Below are 25,354 nucleotides of genomic sequence, written 5' to 3'. Positions count from 1 at the left end.
TTCTATATTTGACATTTACCCGAGGAGATTTTCATTTTATAAAATTAATATTTACAGCTTTTTTTTACCCACGACATGTACCCACACCCACGACCTACGACCCACACCCACGACCCACAACCTCTACCCACTACCCAAGACCCACAACATTTAGCTACACTCGATATTTATCTGACTTCGCGTAGGCCACACTTTCGACCAAAACGAGACTACGCTATTGACGGATTGGCACAATTTCTTCTAAAACCCAAGGATACAAATATTTCCTTTTCGACCTCCTGAAATGAGAAGCTGCTGACCAGGAACATAGGCAAGACAGGGAGCTCCGCTTTCATGGCAAATAAACGCTGGAAAAGAAAAATGAAAGAAAAACGGTCATTTACTTGGAAAGACACCCTAGCCTGCGTCGTAGACGAAATTTAACCCCGGTTATTAACGTCTGTGAAGCACCCACGAGATCCTTGTTCTGGACCTCCAAAAGATTCCAGTAGGTCTCGAATTTCCTTTCAACCTGACTGGCAAATCGACAATGGCTTTTTAACAGGCCAATCATGGAACGTACTCAATTCTCGGTACACAGGTGGGGAGCCCAGAATAAGGATTTCGGTGCTGTTTTGAAGAATGACTTAACCATAATTCAGATACGTCTGTGGCGCAGGCTAGACACATCCTAGATGTGCTGAAAACGAGTTTTATTTTCAGAAAAATGTCTTACCGTGAACAAGTGAACTATTTTGAGGAATCAGCGTGTCCCAAAGACAGACATTGCTAGAGAGAAAGAAGAAAAGAGAAAATGTTCCCATTAAGTGTGGGATTTTAAAAGGGTGTTGCTTGAATCTAAAAAAAATTCTAATCAGCTAAAGCAAATATCGACTAAATGAGAAGATACCTCGCGCGAGGGAATTTTTCCGCGCACATTCGCGCGTGTTGGTAGCAAGGAATGAGGAGGCTTACCTTCCATCCGAAGAGTGACCTGCGGTTGCTATAAAACTCGACGATCCAACAAACGCGAAGTCGTTTGTCTGTTTATTGTGGCATTTCAGCGTCTACATAAGAAATAAAAGCGGCAAGAGTGCTTTTCCGTACGGTCCCAAACAAACTGTGTTATTCGCAACTTTAGAAAGGAGAAGGGAACTGGGCCGAGTTAGTTGACTTCCGCAAAGACTTCTGGGACTGTTACTGGGGACAGGGGGAAAATTGACCAATAGCTGACCGGCGCGTCCCCAGTAAGCGAAAGCTGACTCGACCCATTTTTCTTCTCTAGATATCATAAAGAAGAGTAATTGGAAGATGAAGAACCAGCAGTTAAAAAATAATAGATCAAGTTAGGTTTCTGGGGAAACTACCCACCTGCCCCTCCCCTAAGTCAACATTAACACTTACTTCTCACTTGGGGCAAAATGTTGGATTAGGGGAGGGGTAGGTGGGCAGTTTCCAGAAACCTAAATCCATCAGAAATAATAACCCACGTTCGATATATTAAAATTCTACCATGACTCCGGGGCTTTCTGGTCATTTTTCTATATTTGGTTTGGTTTTCTTTGTGTTCAAGTCTCTTCTGGGAATTGTGAGAAAATGGAGTCGTGAAAAATTTGCAATTTTGACCCTAAAGCCTCGGAGTCGTGTTAGAATTTAAATATATTGAACGTGAGCTATTCTGACTGACATGCGCTACCTAAACGCCCAAGGTCGAGGAATATTACACTCTTTGTTTAATTGGTAGAGCGCTGGTCTGCTGGGAAGGAGGTCGCGGGTTGGGACTCCAGGGCCGGATCAATCCTAGTGGTGGACGGCTAGACCGTCGCGTGGCTCAGGTGACTAAATAAAATGGCGGTCCCGTCCCCACAATTACCACTTCGTGCCAAATATACTTACTCCCCATACTTTAATCCCCTCCGCAAAAACAGCTTTTTTATATACTAGATAAACAGCAAAAGTTTTCACGAGACCAATTAACTGTTATAAAAATAACTTCATGTCTCTTTTACCTTTGAACTAAGCAACAAAAAAGTCTTACCAGAAATGGATCAGGTGAAGTACTACTAATACTGACTTGCCACAACAAAAGCTGACCACTGACATCTGATATTCCAACCTTAAACAGAAAAGCAGTAACTCATAACTGGCTGCTCATAACGTGCCCCTTCGACCGCTTAGCTGGTAAGCCTGTGGCACAAATAACGCGATGACCACAAATTTACATTTCATTTAAAGACTTGAAGAATATTTTCTCACACAAAACTGGGAGCCATGCCAAGCGGACCATGCAGCCCGATCTTTAATATCAGCACCACAAATCACAAGTATTACAGCACAAAAGAGATAATATACGGCTGACTAGAAACTGAGACTTGATACAATGAAATATAACAACCAAAGCTTTGGCACTACTTCAAAAATGCCAAAACAACTCACAAAACATATGAAGGGTGGATGGGAGGGGCAAGTCAGGAAATAACTGAACAACTGAACTCTGAAACACCATGTGACCAGAAGACACCCCGCAAACTTGAACCCATTCTCCCATCTCTGGGTGAAAAATTCTGCTTTCCGCTTCATTCGTTCCTCAGCGTGCCGAAAACCACACCTCCCTCTCAATTCAAGCGTGGGAAAACGTATACATGCAAATGAAATATGTCTTGATCATTTTGGTTGTGTATCTCTATTGTTGATTCGGAAAGTGGCTCGAACTTAGTTATCATGTCTGACAAGAGTTCAGACTGGGTCGGACATAAGCCAATATCAGTCCAGCATTCGATTACTGTCTGTTATTTTCATCTTTGTAGATAAAAAGCAACGCAGAAGCTACAGTGTTCAACACTGGAAGGGAAAACCGCGATATGTTTATTACATACTAATTTTCGGAAGTAAAATTAAAAGATTACTTTTAAGTAAAATGAAAATGAAAATTGCTTTTAAATACAGTAAGAGAGTACTCATTAATATAACATCAATATTACCTTGTTCCCGTGCGGGCTGAACCGTGCCCTAGTGACTCTTTGATAAGAACCTGATGTGTGATGCGATGTAATCTCCTGAGAATGACCAAACTCCCACATGCGAATACTGCCATCTTGGGAGCCTGAGATATCTATAGAAAAAATAAATATAGTATATTTTGAAGTAAATTCATTGAAACACAGTTATGTACCAGTCAATTCCAAATCCGCCCATCCTCACTTGCCATACCCCGGGCATTTGACTGGAGTTTTGTTCCGTACAGTGGGGAATTTGACCCAAAATGAGCCCCTCCTAGTTGGGCATATGACTTTCGTGTCAAAACGGTGGTCAACGTTGCAAGCAAAGGGATTTCGTAATTTTTTCCGCATTCAGCTTGTGCATCGTGTCCATGGGTCATTGCTCCTATATTCACTGTTTCGTTGGAGCTTTTGAGAGCCTTTGAAAAAGCCCATTAAATGTGGTCTTTCTGGAATGAACAAATTTTTTGAAATGACAAAACCTCCGAAAGACAGCTTTCCGAGACCTTAGCTATTTCGGTTGTGTTTAGCACGATATTTACATTTGAATAAACGGTTTGATGCATAGGAAAATTTTTGAGTGGTCGCTGGTGGGTGGGGAATTTGATGCTTTTTGAAGCACTAGCCAGTGGGGCATTTGACCATCTAAAATGCCAACATACCAGGGAATTTGATCAAATTTTTTCTCAGAAACGTCACATGCCCGCTGGGGGTATGGGCGGTTTTGGAACTGACTGGTACATTATATTAAACGTACTTACAACAAAATCGGCTTAGTCCTCCAACGGGACGTATATTCTTATAGGAAAAGATAAGATAAGCAAGATAACGTTTTTTAGACACGGTAAAATCCTTCAGGCAATTACAAGGAATGAGAGAATATTAGGATGAATCTACTTAAATTGAACTAATATTAAGCGTAAAAGAAAGAAAACTTCCGGCTTTACAAGCACGCCGTGTAAAAAATCACCTTCCTCTGGAAAATGTGGCAAGGAATACTTGATTTGAAACTTTTCAGTTGGGGGAGGCGCTACTGCCAGTTTGTTAATAGCATTCTCTAAGAACTCTCAGTTTTATCTCTCAACCAGCTAGAGCTTAATACATGTGTTTCTCCGCGATTGGCACTGGGTATATGTCTCTCGTGCTTACTAGTCGAGCGCTTATGATTTGCAAAGGAAAACGGAAATTTCGTTGCAGCTCATTTAGGTCAAAATTTTCCACAGAAGTCGAAATCCTCAAAACTATTCCCCTTTTTCCTAGGGCATTCCAACCGAGACGATCGGAAATTTCTGTACCATTTGCCAAGCCACGCCCACCGACGCGTCGTGCAGACAGATAACTAGAACCAGTGGCATCGTTACATGTATGCGTCTTTGTAAATGGTAATTTTCCCCAGGTTAGATGTTTTCAGTCATCCGGTTTGCCACTGGTAACATCTTTTGTCGTGTTCTCGCACAAGTATCATGCGATTGATATAACTGAATTTACTTACAGTAAGGTAGATGAGGATGAGAGTCCATCCGTTTAACGCCATGAACTGGTCTCCTAAGAAGCTGTAAAAAGCAAAGAACAAAAACGCGATCACGTTACATGCCGAAGAGAAGCCGACACACGTTTTTGCTCTGAGATTTGATTGGCTCGCTAGGTTGCTTACGTGACTGGACAATGTTACATTAACGCTATGCTCACACAATACAGTATAGCTCTTGCTAGGGATTTTGTTCACACATAAGAACGGTGTTTTCAGCGAGGGTTCTTTAACGGAGCGAAGCCGATCTTGAAAGTGGAGAGTCACATATGGCTAAGGTTTCTGCGCCACTCTTTGGTGTGAACAGGTAATCGAACTATACCGGAAGTAAATGAATAGGAGCGATAACCGGAACCCACTGAGACGAAAGTAAATATTCAAGAGTGAGGAATGGCATTTAGAGCACCACGCCCTCACGGCCAACCGCTGCGGCAAGATGCTCGATGCCTAGACAAATTGTTCCAGTTCTCTGCCGTTTCTGTTCACACCAGGATGGAGCATTTTTTCACGTCGACATGAACAGCTATCCGGTATGATGTAGATATGGCCTAAAAGTTAGAGTTTCCTAAATCTGACCGATTCGGTTTAAAAGCATATATATTTCGTCCGAATGACTCGCCGCACTAAGTGTAACATATCTTCGCCAAAGTAAAGAATTATCATGCAATCGTAAGCTGCTATAATTGGAAGCTACGTTTGATTGAACCACAAGAAATCTGACTTTGATTCAAGTGAAAAGCGTCAAAAGAAATGGGGTACAAGTTATCGAGGTCTTCTTGTATATTTAGCATGCAGTTTGTTTAACGCTTACCACTTTGCCTGAGTAATGAGACTGGCCGCCTGGTGTCGCCTTTTGAGGGCTGATGCTACCTGACTGATTGTAGTCCGGTTCATCACTAATAAACGAAACAGAAAAGTTAGCGGTAAGAGAGTCCACAACCGGGATGGGGGTGGGGGGGGGGGGGGGGGGGGGGCGAAGGCTCTCCCTTTGTTCCATCGCCTCTCACTATTGCGACTCCTTTCCCGTCCCCCCCCCCCCCCCGCACACGTGACTTCTCGCGACTCATCCAAAAAGGGAGCTTCCTCTCAAACTAGACATCTTCTCAAGATGCCGTCAGTCTTGAAAAGACGTGACTCCTAGAGCGCATACCATTTGCACGGAAGCAAATATTGGTGGGAAAAAATACTGGGAAACATAGAAATCCTCCGACGTGTGCCTCTTAACAAGAAAGCCCGCAAAATGTCTTGACCTCTTGTCAAATCAACTCCTCTTACCCTCCACTTAAGGGCGCTTTTCGAGATAGGTAAGGGCCCGTTCGTTTGCTCGTGTTCTGGAATAAGAATATCCTGCCAAAACAGCCGACATTTCGCGATATCACCACTGGTTTCGCTGCAAAATGACGTCTGAGAACGAGCGCTGAAATTCCGTGCCGATGACACGTCATAACCCAGATCTAGCTAGCGACGAGTCATAGGTTGATTTAGAAGCAGAACAGGAACGTCAGATGACGACAGGAAAGCGCGCGAAAAGGACTACACGCGACTTCCGGTGCCCAATTTGCCGCTCTGCCATTGGTCAAGCCAGTTGTTTGGTTTCCGCGCGCCGTCGTCCACTCACGCTCTCGTTTTGTAGCTAAATCAGCCTATTTCTGCGCTCGTTCCTCAGACGTCATTTTGTGGGGAATCAGTGGTGGAATCTGGATATTGTGGCTTTTTTCTAAGCCTAGAATAAACCGAGAATAAATTGAATAGACTCTAGAAATTACCTAATCAGACATTCGTCATTTAGTAACTGCTGCAATTCCGACTGAAGTACAGTAGTAATAATGCCTGTAGCATTCCAGAGGTGAAAAGTTTTCGGCAAAAAAGATTTGCAGCAACATTTCTGAGCCTTCTTGTTCCGAAATAAGCTCAATCGAATCCAACCAAAGGTATCTTATTTACAATTGTTTGGCTCATTCTGGTTCGAGCGAGATTTAGCAGTTCCAGTCGCACCGTTTCATTCCGGTGCTCGTTTTTCCATACAAATTAAAAACGCTTCTAGAATCAATCTTGAAGATAGGTTATGTAGTTGCTGTATTGATGTCTGTGGATAAAATTCTGTGGTGTGACCAGGTACGTGAAACCTCTTCAGCAGTACTTTTATATGGCATAATTACTTTTCAGTATACTACAAAATAAACATGACAGTTCTTTTAATGTTAATTTGAGACAATTAGTCTGCCACACATTCCTCAGAATTACACTACTATAGAAGGTTAAGGGAGTGTGTTACGGCTGGCTTGTTCATTTTGTTTACAAGGCCAATTTACGTGTCCTTATTCACTATGTAACTGAAGAATTTTTTTGTGAATGACAAAATCACAGCTTCCTATCAAACAAATATGTCCCCTAAGCATTATATCAAACGTTACAAAAAACAGAAATGGACTTTGAAAAACTGTTAGCCTGACAAGGTTTCAAAACCCACAATTGCAATCCTTTTCAATCTCCTTCAAGTTTGTCCATCCGTGTCTACTTTTGTATTTCACTCAGTTTGATGGTAGTTTGCACTGTCCAAACTTTGGTAAACTTCGTGACACACAGCTCCTTTAACATGAACTAGTAATACCGAAAGTTAGGGAGTGCGGGTGAGATCGATCGAAGGTCAAAACGCTCTTGCTTCAACGCTGTGCTTTGCGTAAGTTTCACGTGATAGAAGGTCCAAAGGCACGTGATCAGATTGCGTTCTATGCATTTCACCCATTCTCATTGGAAGACCAAAGGAATACTGCCTTAAAAATGCTGGCTACATATAAGTGCCGCGCACGCGTTATAGAAACCTGGAGATTAGGCCCGCAATTATAATTATAGATATTTTGTCCCAATTAGTTTCTTTACACTTTACAAACCTTCTTCTCAGGGTATCAGTCATCTCATGGTCCAATTCATCGTCATTCCACATCACTTGTTCCGGACTCAATAAACGAGAAATGTCCACTTCTTCAACATCCTTCACACTCCCTACTGCAATACAATTTGGATTTGCCTGGGATCGAAAAAAATTACAAGTTACGACCACTGAACGCTAAAATGAATGGACAAAATAGCAAATTCACAACATTGAATAAACAGCTATCTGCCAGGTGGCTGCCTAGTCGACAGAGCTGAATAACGTACTACGCATGTCCGTGACATCAATTGTTTACTTGTCTAGCCCGTGCGCGAAGCACTTGTGCAAAGTGAAATTCTTGCATCTGAGACCATTTTATCTTCGACCATCTGTTAAACTCATATATGTGAATGCCAACGACGGAGAAATTCTACGAATACTTTAGAAATGTAACTCATGGAAAGAAATGTTACGTAATCCAGTGATCAAGGAAAATGTTTTTGACCGTTCCGGCGAGGTTTTTTATTGTTTTGATGCAGATCGTCAGTAAGTTTGCAGAAAAGAGCAATGTGCTGGAGTTTGGGCGACTTTTCTTCGATCGTACGTAAACGATTTACTTAAACATTACTTTATTCTGGCAAACGATACTAGTTTAGATCCCAGACCTCTCCCGTCTCTGCACATGCGCAGACGTTGTTCAGCTCTGTCTGTCTAGTCGCCATTCAGCACTTAAGAAACGAGAGGAAAACTGGGTCCGAGTTAACTTTCAAAAACACTTCTGGGACTGTTACTAGACACAGGGTAAAAAATGGTCAATTCGCCACTTGCACATCTCCCATAATACAAATTATTTGCCCCCCAAAATTTTGCATAACCTTTGTTTTTCATTTCTCCTGGGTACAACAGCCGCCCCAAGAGAAATTGAAAACAATGCTTATGCAAAATTCTGGGGGCATATAAGGTGCATTATGGGAGATGTGCAAGTGGTGAAGCGCTGACCGGCGCTTCCCAAGTAACCATCCCAGAAACAATTGCGGGACGCATTTCGGCTCCAGTTCCCTTCTCGATAGTGTATTGTGGGGAATACGTCTACCTTATTTATGCAGAATGTGCTGATACCCTCGGCATCTTTGTAGACTATCTTTACTGGCTTTGTTTCGATTGCAGCATCAACTCGATCAACCTAAAACAGAAACAGGCGAAGTAAGAAATGAGCAGAGGTCGAAGGGCGGGCTGAGTAGAGACGGAGAAATGAAAGACCAAAGGAAGAAACTCAGGTAGGAAAAGAGGCAAGCAGAAGAATGAAGCATATTTGCTCGATTAAGCGCCGCCCTCGATTAAACGCCGCAGATAGCAGCACAATTACCAATCACCGCCGCCCGGAATAAACGCCGCACCCAATCGGAAGAATGCGGCGTTTATTTGGCGATTATATCGCCAAATAAACGCCAAAAACTCGGTAGAAATTTGTAATCTACACCATCCAGACAGGTACATTTGGATCTCAGCAAAAGACTAAGACAATGGAACTTGAACATCTTTCTGGTTTACACACAATTTAAAAATGATTTATCGTAATGGGCAATTTGCACGATGACGTCTCTCACTACTAAGACCAGAATTCATTTCGTTTCTTCTTTGCTATTTAAATTTGGTAATCCCAGTGAGGTTTGAATAACAAAAGCCTTAATTTGCACACGAAAGCAATACCCTGAAAGATTCTGGTCGTAGTGGTAAAATGACGCCATTGCAAATGGCCTATTACTGGCAGTGATTTAACAAATATAATTTCGTAGTAAACAGCGTCCTCGAATAAACGCTGCGTTTGAATACGCAAGGAAAAAAAAGGTGCGGCGTTTAATCTAATAAATACGGTGACTGGCTATTCGCCAATTGTACATCTCCCATAATGCACCTTATTTGCCTCCCAGAATTTTGCATAAGCATTGTTTTCAATTTCTCTTGGGACGGTTGTAATACCAAGGAAAATAAACAAAAAGGGTTAGGGCGGCAAATAAGGTGCATTATCGGAGATGTGCAAGTGGCGAATTAAGAGGTCGGGCGTAAGACTGCGTTGGTGTGGTATCGAATAGCACTGTGGGACTGTTCTGGCGACACTATCTCTTTTTTATTGGCTGTTACGAGGCTGTGAAGGAAACTGGTTCGATATTTGTCCCCCCAAATAGTACCATGTTACAATTCGACACAACAGTGACCCAGTCTCTCGCATAACCGCAAAATGGCTCATACAAAAAAAATACGGAAGGAGAAAGAGGAAAGAAGGGCGGGATCAAAAGGGGAGGGGGAGAAAATGACAGAGAAAGAGGTGCGTAGAGAAAAGAAAATAGGGAAGAACAAGCAGAGGAGAAAGGAAAAGAGAAGTGTAAGAACGGAGAGAACGCAGGGAATGAGCAGGGGGCTGGAAAGAATGGATGGGTAGGAGAGAAGTAGGAGGGAGGAAGGGAAGAGGAAAAACAGGAAAGGGGAGAGATCAAGGGAAGGGGAGAGAGAAGTGTGAAAGGAGTTAGAAGAGGGTGAGGAGAGGCTAAGTCAGAGGAGGAGGGAAGAGGGAGGAAAGAAAGCGAGGAAGGAAGAAAAAAGAGAATGAAATGGGAAAAAGCAAGGAAATGAGGAAAGGGCTTACTTCTTCGGTTGATGCCATCTCTCTCTTAAATATGTTCTGTATAAAAAGTTCTTTTATGGACTCCTGATGTACTAAGGTTCGCCATAAACGTTTTACAGGTTCGGCAGAGTTACGAGCGGACCTAGGAAAGCAACAAAGAACGAGGTAACATATAGCAAGAAGAAACAAGGAATTGAATTTTAGTGCCTGAATGTCTGTGAGACATCTGAAGTTTTCTACAACTGAAAATATCGCGTGGCTTTTTGCCAGCTGGTCAGCAGTAAAAGCAATTGTCAGGCCAGCCTCTAGTATGATGGCCAAAGTAATGATTTTGCAATTGGCTTTGGTGCATGTAAACTAAGCAGTGTATCGGCGAAAGAAGTTAGGAGCCACTATTCATCATCATCATCATCATCATCATCATCATCATCATCATCACCACCATCATCATCATCATCATCATTATCGACGTCGTCATCATCAGCGGAAACGTCTCCCCAAGAGGAGAACAGGGCAGATATACAGCAACGTTAGAAGCCAACATATCTTGAGAGTGGCAACGGTTGCGCCATGAGTCAATTTAACGAAAACTCGCAAAGCAAGACTACAATGGATGTAAAAAGTGTTGGGACCTTTCCACTGATATTAGTAAAACTAGCGAACTCCCCCTCCCACCCTAAACAATGTTGAATTTTAGCAAAATGGATGGAAATAAAACCTCTTGTGGGCTCAACATTTCTAGGGGGTCGGGGGGGGGGGGGGGAGTAGGATGAACCTAAGGCCGATCAAAAACTTGTCATTAGGAGCAGAGTCCTGTGTAACAATTACTTGCAAGGGATTTTCCAATGTCCCAAGTTCTCTTCATCTCCACTAGTCTGCTACACAGCCGTTTTTAGTGTCGTCACGCAACGCTCCTCCCCACTAACGGCTGCTGAAAACCGAACCACATTCCTTTCCCTTTGTGTTTGTGGTCTAACGAACAAACCAATCATGTATAAGAAACTTGACAAAACGTGAGCCGCAGGGCGCTAGGAGGGAACACGCTTCTCAGTTTTCGACAAATCGTCGCTGAATTTTGATGGGCTCTGTGTCTGCAAGCAACGAAAAGGTTGTTTGCAGAAAGTTTGTTTTAAGCGGTTAACAAAATTCCAAGTGAAAAAAAAAAAGGATTGATAGGCCAACAAGACTCTTACCAGGATCGGTTAGTTCTTTTTAACGTGCATATGTATGATGAATTTCATGTGCCGGATGTGCTCATTGTGTTGTTGTACATGTGAAGCTAAGACTGTGTGGACTAAACTCCCAGGGGTACTGATTCAAACAAAAGCAATCTTATAAATTATCGATAAGCGATTTCCCAAAACTATACCCGGCAACTTTATAAGCACATCCATGTTGTGCATCATATTTGCTCGACTTGCTTGCTGTTGCTGCTTATCTCAAAAATTTTAAAAGGACTCGACTACGACAACACTACTCTAGTTGATTGCTTGTTTTCACGCGACGATTTTGATTGTTCTGTCATTCACACATGGGGCAACGATAAAAGCAAAGCTGTGATTGGAGGAGTCACCATACTGCAAACGTGGCGCGAACACCTTCCAGAAAATGGGAGCTGAATTCTCATTGGCTAATCGCGGGAAAGGAATGTGGTTCGGATTTCAGCAGCCGTTAGTGGGGAGGAGCGTTGCGTGACGACACTAAAAACGGCTGTGTAGCAGACTACACCTCCACTGGAGATACCACAACACAACACACACACACGCGCGCGCGCGCGCGTGGTGGGTGATTACCTAAAAGGAGTGTTCTGTGGATCCATCAGCGCCTTGTATCTCATCAACGCTCGTCCACCTCTGGGAAATCCGTCCTGGCTGACGGGGAATTGCGAGATGAAGTCAGGTGGTGGTCCCTGAAAACTCTCCAGCTTATCATGAAAGGTTTGAGTCCAACGTTCGACCATCTTCAGAGCAGCGTGTAACTGGGAAGATAACGACGGCAAATCTAGCGGATAAAAGTAATAACTTTAATTATCATTTGAAATAATGGTAGCAGCTTCTGACAAATTCTGTTATTTACAAAGATCAATTGACAGGTCCACATAATTAAGCAGTGTAGCTATTTAACGAACCGTTCTACCTATTAAGCGGTTCTCTGAAATTCGGACTTAGGTTGTAGAGGTATGCTTTTCTAGTGGTTAGCACTTAGAACTTCAGAGCTAAGGTTTCCAGACTCAACACCCCTGCCCCCACGTAACGCCCCCATGTTACAGCCAATCACGCTTAATCTACGCAAGGCTGGGTTTACCTGTATTTGACTCATCAGACTTAAATGACACACTTTGGGTGGTTTTCTTCAGATCTCTAAATGGCTGTACTCTTATTTCTCACTCAGCTATCAGGTGCTGCTCAGCTATTGTAAGACCCTAGCTATTGACCTGCCGTCCATGGTTTGAAACCGCGACCCTAGCGCTCTACCGACATAGCTAACTCTTGCCTCCCAAAGTTAAGCTGATATTACGCCGTTATTTTAACTTCAGTGGGAGCAAAGGAGACGAGTCAGATGCAGGATAAATTATAGCCATACCTGTAAGTTCAAACCCCACGTCGGGAAGAAACATCTGTAGGTTATGCAGGACTAGTTTACTTATGGTGTAATTCATAAGACACCAGCCGTACGAGTCATGGTCTAAATGATCTGTAGGCTCGATTTTTTTCTTCCGTTTTGACGAGAAATAATCATGATCGCTCTCATGATCACTCTCAAAGGGGTCGTCATCGTCAGACTCGCTGACCTCATCTTCAGAATCATATTGCCTCATCCCTTTCTCTCCTACTTCGGCTGGCTGAAAAATGCAAAAAGAAAAAGAATTTAGTGCTCATCAAAAGTAGGCTTTTTCGTTTCCATTGCAAACACACCCTTCCGCGGTTTTTTCAACTTTTGACATGGATCAGTTAGGGAAAATTCGTCGACACCACTAAACTTAAAAGACCGCCTTAAAATTGGTACAATTGCCAAGTTTGACAGCCATAGCCCTCAAACGTGCGAAGATATAGGTCCGTAAAGTTGCGAAAAATTACAGTCTGCGGACGTCTGCGGACGTTCCAGCGGAGTTAACGGATTTTCCCGACCTTCTCCACGTCAAAAGTTGAAAGAAACCGTGGAAAGGTCTATTTTGTGGTCAGAGAGAGCGTACAGGTGGTGAGGCTGTTTAAGAATTCCTTCAAAAATTCCTTCGTCCTGCCTCAGGCTTGACAAATTTTTGTCCAAAACTGAAAAACAATAGAGCCGAAGCGACGGGTTTTCGAGTGAAAGCGTGCGGCAGAAGGTTATGAAACGCGGTCGTTCAGTCGCTCGAAACATAAGATACTCAAGTCTTATGGATTTATTCTCTAATTCAAAAATTTGGTCAAACAAATTTGATCATGAATTTAAGAAATGCAAACATATTCAGTCATTCTAGTTTAAGTAATAATCCCGGTAATACGGGAAGCACTTTCCTTTTTTATGGCGCAATACTCTTTCCCCACGTAGGAATGTTTTCACTTTCACACAGAGAATGCCTAAACCTACAAAAAGGCGGTGTAGGAAATAAAATGTATTTAAACTCCATTTTAAAGGGTGTTTTTTGTGTGTTTAAAGATTTGGACCAATTATAAGAGTTCAAAAAAATAGCCACGAAAAGTTTACAATTTTACATGTTCCTCACATAGGATTTCTGTGTTACTTAGACTCAGACGAGATTTTGTTATAAGGAAGTTGGTTAGAAAACAAGGATTTAATATACATGCTGCTTTGCGAAGATTTCGTAAAATTTGATGTTTAAACTGATTAGAAGTGTAGTAGAAACAATAGTAAAGTTAGCACCTCTTTACATTCCGATGTGTTCATTGCGTTTGGTTCTTTCCTTCTTATCTGCACCATTACTTAAAAGGACCCTAATTTTCGTAATCTCGCGATAAGTTTGACCGCAAAAACCCGAGAATCAAATCAAAATACGATGAATTGTAAATTCTCACACACCCATGGGAACCATTGTCAAGCTTACCGCCGCCAACTGACTATTTTATTTCTACAACCAATTCAGCCTACGATTATACGTAAATGTAGGCAAAAGACAGTAGTAGTATGAAACAAGAGTTATAAGCTTAGTAAGACTCTGTGCTGACATCTTAATAAAGAATATCTAAACAACAGAGTGTATGTCTTCAACTCAAACGGAGGGTTGGGTGGGAACTGGGGCTCTGAAATTTCCGTCAGTAATGGCGGACAGCAAAAAAAGCAACTGACAAACAACACTGAGCACGTGATTTAAAACAACACCTCGGTACCAGCCCCAGCGGTGTGTGAGAAAACATTTTCCACTTATTTCGTTCCTCAGCCAGTGGAAAATACAACTTGAATTTTAATTCATTGCAAATCTTAATGATGATATTGAACTTCACCGCCTAACTTGCTGTACCTTGTGAATAAAATATTCCAGAAGTGTAGTGCTTGGAGGGACAAACTGTTCAACATAAACGGGTTTCACTTCTGATGTGAGCCACTGACTCATTGTTTCAGTTAGACTCTGGCCCAACAACTTGAAGTTCCATCGCTGGCGAGCGCCTTGCCAGTACTTGTCGCCGGCTTGTCCTCTTCCACGGCTGTCGACACTGCCTTTGGAAGGAGTTCGAGGTTTCTTCTTAGGGTCGGTTCCACTCCCTGTAAAGAAAACAGAATTGGCACCCTTTCAGAATTTAAACAATTTTTACTTGGTCACAACCGTTTTTAAACCGTAGTGTTGTCCAGGTATCGTGAGTTCCTTCATGTCATGTTAACAATGTCCAAAAGACAATTTTTTGGAATAAAATACTAAATCAATAAAACAAAACATTAGCATCGTCAAACTTAACGTCTGCAACTTACAAAAAACCGTTATTCCGCGCATGTGCCCGAAATTACACAAAACTCGCTCATATGTACAAAACATAGTCAAAAACAGAGCACTGTTAAACTCATTTGTTGCCAAAATAGTCAGAAATTAGCGTCTATACTTTATCTATCTCAACTACAACATCATCCGAAGGTTTGTACCTTGAGCATGGGTAAGGCTTATTACAGCACGCAGTTGACAATTAAGTGTCCGTCCGTATTAACGAGGTTAATTTTCTATGAGAATCTGTTGATCGGACAAGAAAAAAGTAACCGTTGTCCACATTAACGGTTGTCCGTATTAAACGGGTTGAATTTAAAGAAAATAAATGGAAGGGCTTTCCCCACGGACAAGGAAAACTGTCCGTAATAACATGGCGTCCGTATGACGCGGGTGTCTGTAAAGCGGGGTTCGACTGTAGTTACCTCCAGTTTGCTGGACAGTACTTCTGAGGCCTCCACCGAACACCTTTCCCCACATTCCAGAATGGAGAGAATTGACAACCAGTCGGTACAGCTGATTGGGTTGGGAATTGGACCAAGCAAGGGCTAGAAGACTCAAATACACTGCTACACAAGCTTCGCTTAATAAAATCCGTAGCTTGGTACTGTTGTCTCTGTTTTCTGTGGCCAACAAAGACAGGAGCAAGCGAACCCCTGGCCATTTCGAAGGAGAACTTGTGGGGTTTGCTGTTTTTGCAGCATCGGTACCACCACTAATCTTGTGACCGTCTTTGCCTACGAAAAGTAAAAAAAAAAAATTATTTGGATACAAAATATATTTTTAACCAAAGAACCTTCAACAGAAAGTATCACTAAAGGCAGTCAAAGCTTAGCTGTATTTTACTGTCACTCTTTCTTTCTTTTTCTTTTTTTTTTTGCCAAAATTAAAGGGAGAGCACTTCGCAGGTCTGGAGCCAGTTAAGTGCTTAAGTGTGGCGTTAAATGGGCCATGTCACAAAATTACAACTGTCCTGCCTTGGAGCGCACCAAACAGAAAAATAGATCGCATTCACTAGTTATGACAAGAGTGACCTTAAGCAACAACGACGATGACGGTAGTGGAAACGGCGTCGCCAAAAAAATGAATTTGCATCATTTCAAACTTTATCGCGACCATTTGGAAAAATTTCTCAATTACAGGCGATTTCTGCTAGACTTGAATTCTCCAGGACTTAATCCAGCTTCAAAAAGAGAAAGGAAAATTTCGCCCTCGTATGTTCATGTCCTCCATAAAGCGTCGCATTAGGACGTTTCAAGTCTGATAGTCGTGCAGTGAACGTCAAAGAAATATACTAAAAAGCGTGATGCACGTGCAGAGCTGTTTGCTCATAAAATCAATTGTTTTTTGAAGTCGTCGTTGCCGTCTTCGTCGTGGCTACCCTAACGTTACCTGTCTTTACGCTTGAAGATTCCATCTTCAGAGAGCCGCGACGTTCACTCAAAGTATGCTTTTCCTTAGTCATACCAGTAAGACTCTGATACATGCAGTCTGATAAGGTCCCTGTCAGGTTGTGTAGGACATTTGCTAAGCGGATGGGAAGGCTGGGTGACGGAGGACCCGGTAAGCTGTGTATAATAAAACTCTAAGTTAACCGTAGCCTTAACCCTTTAAGGTGATGTTACACGGTACAATTCGCAACGACGATTTTTAGCATGGCGCGAACTCAGATCCTTGTACACAGGTGGGGGCCCAGAAAAAAGGATTTCAGCGCTGTTACGCGGACGGAGTTCACCAGAGGTTTAGTTTCGTCTGTGGCGCAGACTATCGCCTCCGCAGTTGCCCCTTTCGTAAACGGTCGCTGCCATTTTTTAAGACACTTAGAAAATTTTTGACCTGTTAATGAGAGTGTTTCTATTAAAAGAAAGAAAATCGCAACCTAGGGTCGAACCAGGACCTCCAACCCAGACCTTTCGTATCCTAATATCTCTCCCTTACCACTACACTACCACACCGACCCGCCAAAAATTCCGAACAATTTGAGTCATCAACTGGCAAACTGTTTTTCTTAACTGATGCATCAATAACACCTGACCCTAGCCCTTTCCATAACTTTTAGCGTAAACACAACTTGGGCTTCAACGTCGTTCTTTCTAAGACTGTTCAAAAACGTATTATTTTCCTTATTGTCACATAATCCAGGATATATATTACATCTATCATGACTAAAGGCTTGGTTACCAATGGTGGCATCGACCGTTAAAATGGCAACGACCCTTTACGAAAGGGAAATAGGCATCGCTTCCCGGACGTCACGATTCCAAAATAGATCTCACCCTTTCATTGTTCCAAGTCAGTCGCTTCATGCTACAGACATTAAACGTTAGAAGTTAAGATTTCTGATTCGTTTTATAGGACAGAAGCGTGTAATAACACATTATGTTTAATATTATATCAAGTTAAAGCAACGTCCAATTGAATGACATTCCTTATTATTCAGCATTTTGACTTAAAAATCGAACACACTTCTTTTCGCAGTATGGATACGTTTGGCGGGAAAACTTGTATAAGGCCAAAAAGGACAGCGGGTCAGGCCAACAGCAAATGCTCGAAGCCGTTTTTAGCTCGTCACGCAAGCCCCCCCTCCCCCCCCCCCCCCCGCTCAGTCTAAGAACGCGCGCGGTTCTAACATTTGAGTTCTCGAATGAAAACCCTATAATGTTACCACTCAAATGACACGTCTTTAGCAGTGCTTTTACATGGTGATATTTGGTATTCAGCAAGCTAAGCATACAAAATGAAATCTTATTTCATTCTGATGCTTGGCGATGTCATCCTCTTACCTGAAGAGAAATCTTAGAATATCTTGTGTGAGGGACTGTAGAAATCCCAGCGGACTCGCCAGGAACGAATAAGCAGACACTGACGCCAGAATAAGTGGTGGAACGGATGGGCCCGCTGACGGTACGTACAGCGGAGAAACTAGCGAACGCATCTGCTCCACTTCATGGAGCAGCAACAGAAGCTCCATATTCATCGCTGCAATAAAACATCCAATGAATCGTTTAAGCATCGTTCACTTCCCATGATCTTCCTTTAAAGAAGTAGAGGTGTTAAATAGTCTACAAAACAGAACTCAAACATAGATTTAAACAAAAGGCGACAGGTGAAGCTCTCGTGGGTACTTTTAAAAACTTCTTCTAAAGTAAAGTTTTGTGAGCCTGCGATCACTTGAATACAGTAAAAACCCGCATACAAGAACACCCATTTTCGGGGTTCAGGCTGATTGGGTTCTTATATATCGGGTATTTTAGGTGAAATCAGCCTAAAAAAATGTAAGTTGTTTTACATTTGTTATACACAGCAAGTGAAATTACTAGCATTTATACAGAGATCTTAGTGCAATACCACAGTAAAGCTACAGACACTGTTCTATTAAACTGAAAAGGGAAGTGTTTTTATATATAAGAACAAATTTCAATTTTCAGGCTGAATGTGTTCTTATATATATGCTCCTTTTTTACCAAATTTCAGCCTGGGTGTTCTTTATCCACATGTTCTTGTATGCGGGTTTTTACTGTACCTTAACTGGCCAGGCGAGAACTTTTAAAAACACGTCACCTGAATGATTTGTACACCTGAGCCCAGGATACAGTCATGTGACACTGGTCAGCGGGTAAGCTATTATGACAGTTATTAATAGGCCATTTGCATGATGACGTCATTTTACTACTTCGACCAGAAGTAGATATAGCTATCCGGTAAAGTGTAAGCACAGCCTAAGAGTTAAGGAAATCAAATAAGAGAAGGGCGTTACCTGCCAAGTCACCGCCGCTGGCCCCGTGAAGAGAACAATAGTTGAGAAGCATTGTGAGGAGTTTCTGATTCTTCTTGAGCCACTGAATGCGTTTAGCTGAGCGATCGATTTTCAAAGATATGTGATTCTTATCTGCCGGGCTCCCTTCCTGCATTTCATCCGCTGTAAAAAAAATAACTGTCCTTAATTCTTCTTAACCAAACTCTGCATTTTAGCCTTTGAAAGGCGATTTATGATGGACACAAACGAGAAGCAACCTTGCCCTGATTCGCGTACTTATGGTCTCATTCAAGACGGCGAACAAGCGCACGCGCACTGATTTGTCACTTGTCAGCTGTACAGTCTTGTGCGCCCACAATGTGTTGTATCGTCTGTGGTATCGTGGCCCTTATATCTGGTATCCAAAGGAAATGTGCTGTTGTAGCGCGATTTTCAAATTAGCTTTTGGTTTAAGAGTGGGTATTGTCCAGTGTTCTTCTCTTTTAGATTTCCCATTCTAATGGGGAATGGCTCTCAGCGCAACGATTTCTGGGATCATTTGGGTGGACACGCGTTACTTGTGATTGGTCAATGGTTGCCTTGAATACCACCAACCAATCATAATTAACCCTTGTCCAATAAAGCGATCCCAGGAATCCCTGCGCCCAAGGCTTGTACCCTAGGGTTTCTGGAGTCGGGAATTATGCCATTTGCTGTTCACACCTTGTCGCAAAATCAACAAAACCCTCACTCCTATCTAATACCTTGTTCAACGTTTATTTCAACAGCTTCTTCCACTTCATCGTCACTGTCTTCAGCTACACTTCCATAGTCGGACATTTTGTGAAGAGCCTCTAACTCCTTTTCCAGCCACTTTAGAAAAAATGGCCTCAAATCTTCATCTGCAATCTCACAGCTGGACGGAAGTCCATGAAGTTCATTTATCAAGAGTTTCAAAATCGCGGAAAATTTCATCTGCTGAGCCATGACATCTAACTGGCGCGTCTCTTTTGATTTCAAAACAGGCAGATCAGCATTTTCTAACTTGACATCGTCGGCAGAGTTGGTTGTCTTTCTCGACGAATCGACATCATCGTCACGATTTGCTACAGAACTAGATGACGTTTCGTCAAAGTCTGTGCCGTTCACACTGTCTAGCCCAAGTCCTCCAAGCTTTGTTGACACAGGTTGGCTCCAGTCAAAACCATTTGACAAATCTCCAAGACCATCACCTCCTAGTTTAGATGAAACAGGTTTCGACCAGTCGAAATCATCAGCGGTATCCCCGCCGAGATCAGACGCCAAGGGCTGACTCCAGTCAAAATCGGCAGCTGAATCGCCACCGAGTTTAGATGAAATAGGCTGACTCCAGTCAAAGTCGGAAGATGAATTACCTTCCAGTTTGGAGGAAACTGGCTTACTCCAGTCCACTTCTTCAACAATTCCGTTGGTGCTTGCATCAGTGTAGGTCCCACTGAATGAAAAGTCACTCAGCGTCCCAGTATTGATCATGTCATCCGTGACATCATCAACGACTCCGCTGGGTTCCTGGACGGGTGCGTCACCTTTTGTGAGTCTTTTAGCATCACGTTCGTCGGTATCAGCAGCTGGTAGTTCCATCAGCACTTGCAAAGCCAGGGTGGGGCAGCCAGAGTTCAAATGCGCATGCGCTGTCTTGAAAAACAGCTGACGCTCCATAGGCGTTAACGGCTCATCAATGATCTCTTCTTCACGAATACTTCCTTTCTGTCTTGAAGGGACATTCCGTGCCACCGGTTTTATCTTTTGTTTGCTATCATATTCATGCATGTACCGCCGTCGTTTGATCAACGGATGTTTACGCAGATACAAGTAGAAGTTAAAAATATCAGGGTTGCCATTAGCGGCTAGGTGATTACATTTCCTCTCCTGCGATGTGTCTGTTGCTGGTTCAAAAATCAAGGTTTCTAAAGCTTGGTTGTAGTCTTTCAATATCCAGTACGCTATACTTCTGAGGAAGGGGTCTGAAATATTTAAGTAAACCCGTTAATATCTACATTACGTAACCTTAAAGTGACATCTGCCTCCTCAAAATATCACCATCACATTTTTGCAGGTCAGGGCCGAGTTGTTCAAAGCTGGGTTAAGATAACCCAGGGTCAGTGCGAGATTTGAATTCAGATTTGAAAGCTTCAAAAGCATTTCAGTTTTAATTCTTGTTGTGCACAAGTTGATGATGGGAGGATGTAAAAACAACAGAGAAAATTATCCGAGAAAATGCTTTAGAACACCAGAAAAAGAAACCCGGGTTAAATTTAACCACTGGTTAAGCGCTAATCGGCCTTCGAACAACTGGGCCCTGAAAGTTTGCAAAGTAGGTTATTGTCCCTAAAGTAATAAGGAGCTTAAGCAAAGGCGTTTTTGGGGCGACGAGCGTCAACCGGAAGAAAGGCCTTTTCCCTCTTGACGCTAACAAATTTGCATTTACCCTTACGGAGAAGATGTGCCCAAAAATGTGAGCAAAACCACTGCTCAAGAATGCGAAAGATCCACTTCCGATCGACGTGCGTCGCTAGAGCACGTCTTTGTTTATGCTCGCTAATATATCAAACCTCGGACTCAGATCTTAGTTTAGTTCGGCGTTTCCTGAAGAGATGTCATAAGTGGCATTTCATATCATATCCAGTAGACATTTTTAGTCTACTGGAAAAACAAGATCGCTCTATTTTTTCGAAATCAATTAGTATAGATGTCCACCCCCTAACCTGGATAATACCAGAGAGAAAAGAAACGAAATACAAATTACGTAAGGTAGGGTGCCTTTTGCCAAAAATAGACACACAGCGCTTTAAGACAACGGACGATCAAACTCAACCTTTTGAAATGACTACTGGGTTCAAACCTTCACAGTTTAACGTTTGTAAATAGGTCAATTTTTAAGCATAAGGTTTTATAATGATAGCTGACTTCATTGTAACTTAGGATATGTATTTTTATCCTTCGAAAAAAAGATTATTATTATTATTACTGCAGAGCGATAATTATACCTTACAAGGGTTGGGTGGGCTGGAAAAAAGGGGGAGGGGTAGCAGGGAATTTAGCGCTTACTTCAAGAGGTCTAATTCTCGGATAAAAAATTGTGTCGATTGCTTGAGGAAGCTCTTCAAATGAACAATACGTCTTTAAGAAATCCAACGCTAAATTAAGCAACACTTCATGGTGATTAGCTTCCGATATCCAAACCGTCTTCACGAAAGTGTTTTCTTTCGTTTCCTCTAGATCAAATAAAGAGTTTGAGATGGGTTATCCTTTCACGAGCCACAAAACCACAATAAGTATATCATCAGGCTTCAGACTGGATCCGTTTGGATGGTAGGTCGCGCAACGTCAAAAGTACGTTATACTGTGCTGATCTAGGATGGAGAATGAAGGAGCTAGTCTGAAGCCCGCCTCACTTTTAATTCTCCTGTTAACAATTTACAGTCATTTTTTTGGTTTGTTTCTTTTTTACCTTGACTAGGTTCTCGGGCGTTGTCCCCCTGCCCTAGTATGCACTCCTTTAGGATGCGAGTGTACAGAGGACCCCTGGAAGTCTCTTCTTCGTACAACCGAGCGAGTACCATGGCCAGTTGAAGGTCGTGCAGACGACCAATACAAACCTAACAGAAAAAAAAAACGAAATGAAAAATGTTACCTGTAAAAGTACACCGTAGTCCGCACAGTCACAGTCATGAAATTAAGTTTGATTGATTGATAAATTGATTGATTGATTAATTGATTGATTGATTGACAAATATTGAGGAGAACAGATCTTAAGGACAAAAAAATAATTCAGCACAAAACGAGAGCCATTTCCGATCTTTTACATGTTCAATTCTTAGCTGGAACCTTACGTTAAGGGATATGTTCGCAGTACTTGTTTTAAATGTGCTCCTAGATTCAAAATCCAAATTTCTAGATTCAAGCGGCCTTTAAAGCGAAAGCTACTGCGCACTTGTAGTAGGTCCAGCTTTGCAAGGTGAGTTCTAACTTTTAAATCTGTGGAAAAAATCCTAGAATATGAGCACTCACATAGGGGTACTGATGTACTGATGTACTGAACTACTTTCTATGGAGTGTTTATATGTAATATGCAGTGTAACTGAGGTGGAATCATTACATGTAACATTGCACCCAACAAACCGCAAATTGATACCTGTATGGCATCCCATAAAGAACCTGCGAGAAGGAAAAACGCTGCAGCATGATCAAACCTCTGTTTGCCCAACAAAGAATAAGCATTCTTTAAAGCTGCTTTGCGCCATCTGTCCACCGTGAAATCCCTGGCAAAGAACTGTGACATCTTGGAATCTCTTACAGTTCTAAATAGAAAGATGTTGCGGTTAACAAGTCTTTTCAGGTCCCAGGCGAGAAAACAGCCGACATTTCGCGACACCACCAACGGTTTCTCCGCGAAATGACGTCTCAGCGCAGAAATTCCGAACTGATGACGTGTCAGTAGCTGGATCTGGGTAGTGCTTCTCATTGGTTAATCAAATCTTCAACCAATCAGGCCTCAGTTGTTCAAAAGGTGGACAGCGCTATCCAATGGATAAATCTTTATCCAGTGGATAACGCAATTGGTTTCCCAATTACTTATCCGCAGGATAGTGATTTATCCGGTGGATAGTGCTATCCAACGTTTGAACAACCGGGGCCAGAAGCACTACCCAGATCTGGATAATGACACGTCATCAGTATGGAATTTATGCGCTCGATCCTCAGACGTCATTTCGTGGGGAAACCGTTGGTGGCGTCCAAAAATGTCGGCTGTTTTTTCAAGCTACGACCAGAGCAGTAAAACCGCGAACTCCAGCACCCAGAAAAACGAAAAGCAATATTTTAAACTTTCCGTATAAGAAAAAAACAAGACATATCTACCGGCCTCAATTATATCGTCAACGAAAGAAAGAAAATCGCAGCAGATAAAAAATGTGACGAAAATAACAACATTCAGATGACTACAAACCTGTAAAGACCACAAATGACATTCTTCTTTCTCATGGCGAGGTAAAACAAAGCACAATCAATGGGTTCTTGCTTCTTTGAAAACTGTGCCTTTGCCGTCTGTAAAGGAAGAATATTGGCTTCATGTTGTACTCTCGCTACTGTCAGAAAATTGAAACATTCCCTGGGAGAGGGAAGGGTAGGGGAGGGGGGTATCCGTACAAAGTTTCGCTCATCCTAATTACTGGTTTCTGAACCGTAAGTGTGAAAGAGGTTTTAGAAAACAAAGGCAAGTCTGGGTAAATGGGGTCAAGGGTGAATTAAAAACGTCTTTGAGTAAAGGCTATACTCTGTACGTCTTTTACGAAACTTAAAACTATCCTTCGCCGCCTGGTTAGTCCAATAGAAGTTTTTAGCTTGCACGTTTTGTTTTCCTATTTCAGACCACGTGATGGTACCCGAGAGAACTGTTTTCTTCACATTTCGTCTTATGTTCGTGCATCCACATGCCTATGTATGCATAATTAATGAAAAGACAAATGGAAATTCCCTGGAAAACATTACGTGGACTGAATTGGGAAAACAGAACATACAAGGTAAAAAGGTGTATTGGTTAAGCACTTGACTTTGAAGTGGAAGACCCAGACTCGATTCCCTGCCGGACCAACACTCAGGGGGCCTTAAAATGACTGACGAGAAATTACTGCTTTGCTCCGACATCACAAATGGTTAGGCTTTCTAGTCTATTCGGATAAGGATAAAAACCTACAGGCCCCGTATCAATACTTTTGCTCTGTAACGTGACCTTATGGGACGTAAACTAACCACTACGAACGTACCAAGTCTCTGCCAATAGCCATCCCCTTGTGTCTATCTCAGATTCAACTTCACTTAAAGGGACAGTGTCCCGATTATGCGCACGCGCGAGCGTCATCTGTTTTTTCTTCAAAAGACAATAGAACTGTCAAATTGACTCGACAAGATTTCCTTCCGGACCGCACCGCGGACAGAGATTTGTTGTTTATATTCTCAAGTAATATTTTAGACTTTCGAAGAAGTCTTTCGTCTTATATAAAAATTTGGCTCGCGGTTCGAAGACTCATCGCGATTTTATCGCTAGCTGGGCCGCCTCGCGACCCGAAAATCTCGTTCCGCTCGCTTTAAAAACATATTTTCTAATTTGAAACTCGTGTCAGAGGTCAATCGCTCCAAGTCCAGTAATATCTGCCTGATTTGCTCGCGTTCTAGCCTCAAACGTTTGAAAGACAAAAATAAAAATGCAATCTCAACGCTATGAATCATCACAAAGGTTAGTCAAAAATGATATTATGATTTCATGCCGCTAGTTTTTCAAAACAAGTAGCGCCTGTTTGTTTGATTTTGTCGGCCGTAGGGAGATTCATTTAAAAGTTTACTAACGCGTCGTTGCAAAACATTCTGCTTCACGAAGCTCCCCTCCACAAGATCTCCTCAGTCACATCGATGTCTCAACGGTTTCTTTCTTACAGTCTTTATTGTTGCTGTTTCATTTCTGCGTATTCCTTTCACAATTATCTGAGCTTGTATGGAAGCTAGCAGAAGAAATAAGCCTTCAATCGGCATCAAAGTGCTTCCAATCTTTTGGTCCTCCGGCCAACGGCAATAAAAGTAACGCCAAAAAATCCAGATTTTGCCCAAATCGAAACGTAACAGGAACAATATATCATTGATCTATAATCCTGAGAAGTTCTAGTGTCGTAT

At 42.3% G+C, this 25,354-nt stretch overlaps 1 protein-coding gene across 1 annotated transcript in view; it reads right to left on the bottom strand.

Moving 5' to 3' along the window:
• The window catches only part of LOC140939163 (dmX-like protein 2), a 56,429-nt gene that overhangs the window by 2,970 nt on the left and 28,105 nt on the right, over positions 1-25,354 (bottom strand). The window contains exons 16-36 of the mRNA XM_073388719.1: positions 23,637-23,734; positions 22,824-22,989; positions 22,140-22,287; positions 19,414-20,652; positions 18,671-18,832; positions 17,697-17,892; positions 16,306-16,481; positions 15,339-15,650; positions 14,461-14,702; positions 12,585-12,843; positions 11,795-12,002; positions 10,023-10,143; positions 8,472-8,561; positions 7,398-7,534; positions 5,318-5,402; positions 4,471-4,531; positions 2,961-3,091; positions 2,018-2,095; positions 955-1,046; positions 716-768; positions 258-347 (exon numbers count right to left, since the gene is read on the bottom strand). Coding sequence (XP_073244820.1) covers positions 258-347; positions 716-768; positions 955-1,046; positions 2,018-2,095; positions 2,961-3,091; positions 4,471-4,531; positions 5,318-5,402; positions 7,398-7,534; positions 8,472-8,561; positions 10,023-10,143; positions 11,795-12,002; positions 12,585-12,843; positions 14,461-14,702; positions 15,339-15,650; positions 16,306-16,481; positions 17,697-17,892; positions 18,671-18,832; positions 19,414-20,652; positions 22,140-22,287; positions 22,824-22,989; positions 23,637-23,734 — 4,144 coding nt within the window. The remainder of the gene's footprint in view (positions 1-257; positions 348-715; positions 769-954; positions 1,047-2,017; positions 2,096-2,960; positions 3,092-4,470; positions 4,532-5,317; positions 5,403-7,397; positions 7,535-8,471; positions 8,562-10,022; positions 10,144-11,794; positions 12,003-12,584; positions 12,844-14,460; positions 14,703-15,338; positions 15,651-16,305; positions 16,482-17,696; positions 17,893-18,670; positions 18,833-19,413; positions 20,653-22,139; positions 22,288-22,823; positions 22,990-23,636; positions 23,735-25,354) is intronic.

The sequence above is a fragment of the Porites lutea genome, chromosome 5 (genome assembly GCF_958299795.1).
Source record: "Porites lutea chromosome 5, jaPorLute2.1, whole genome shotgun sequence".
In the NCBI taxonomy this organism is placed as follows: Eukaryota; Metazoa; Cnidaria; class Anthozoa; order Scleractinia; family Poritidae; genus Porites; species Porites lutea.
The sequence above is the reverse complement of the archived record's forward strand: the minus strand, read 5'-3'. Positions and strand labels throughout refer to the sequence as shown.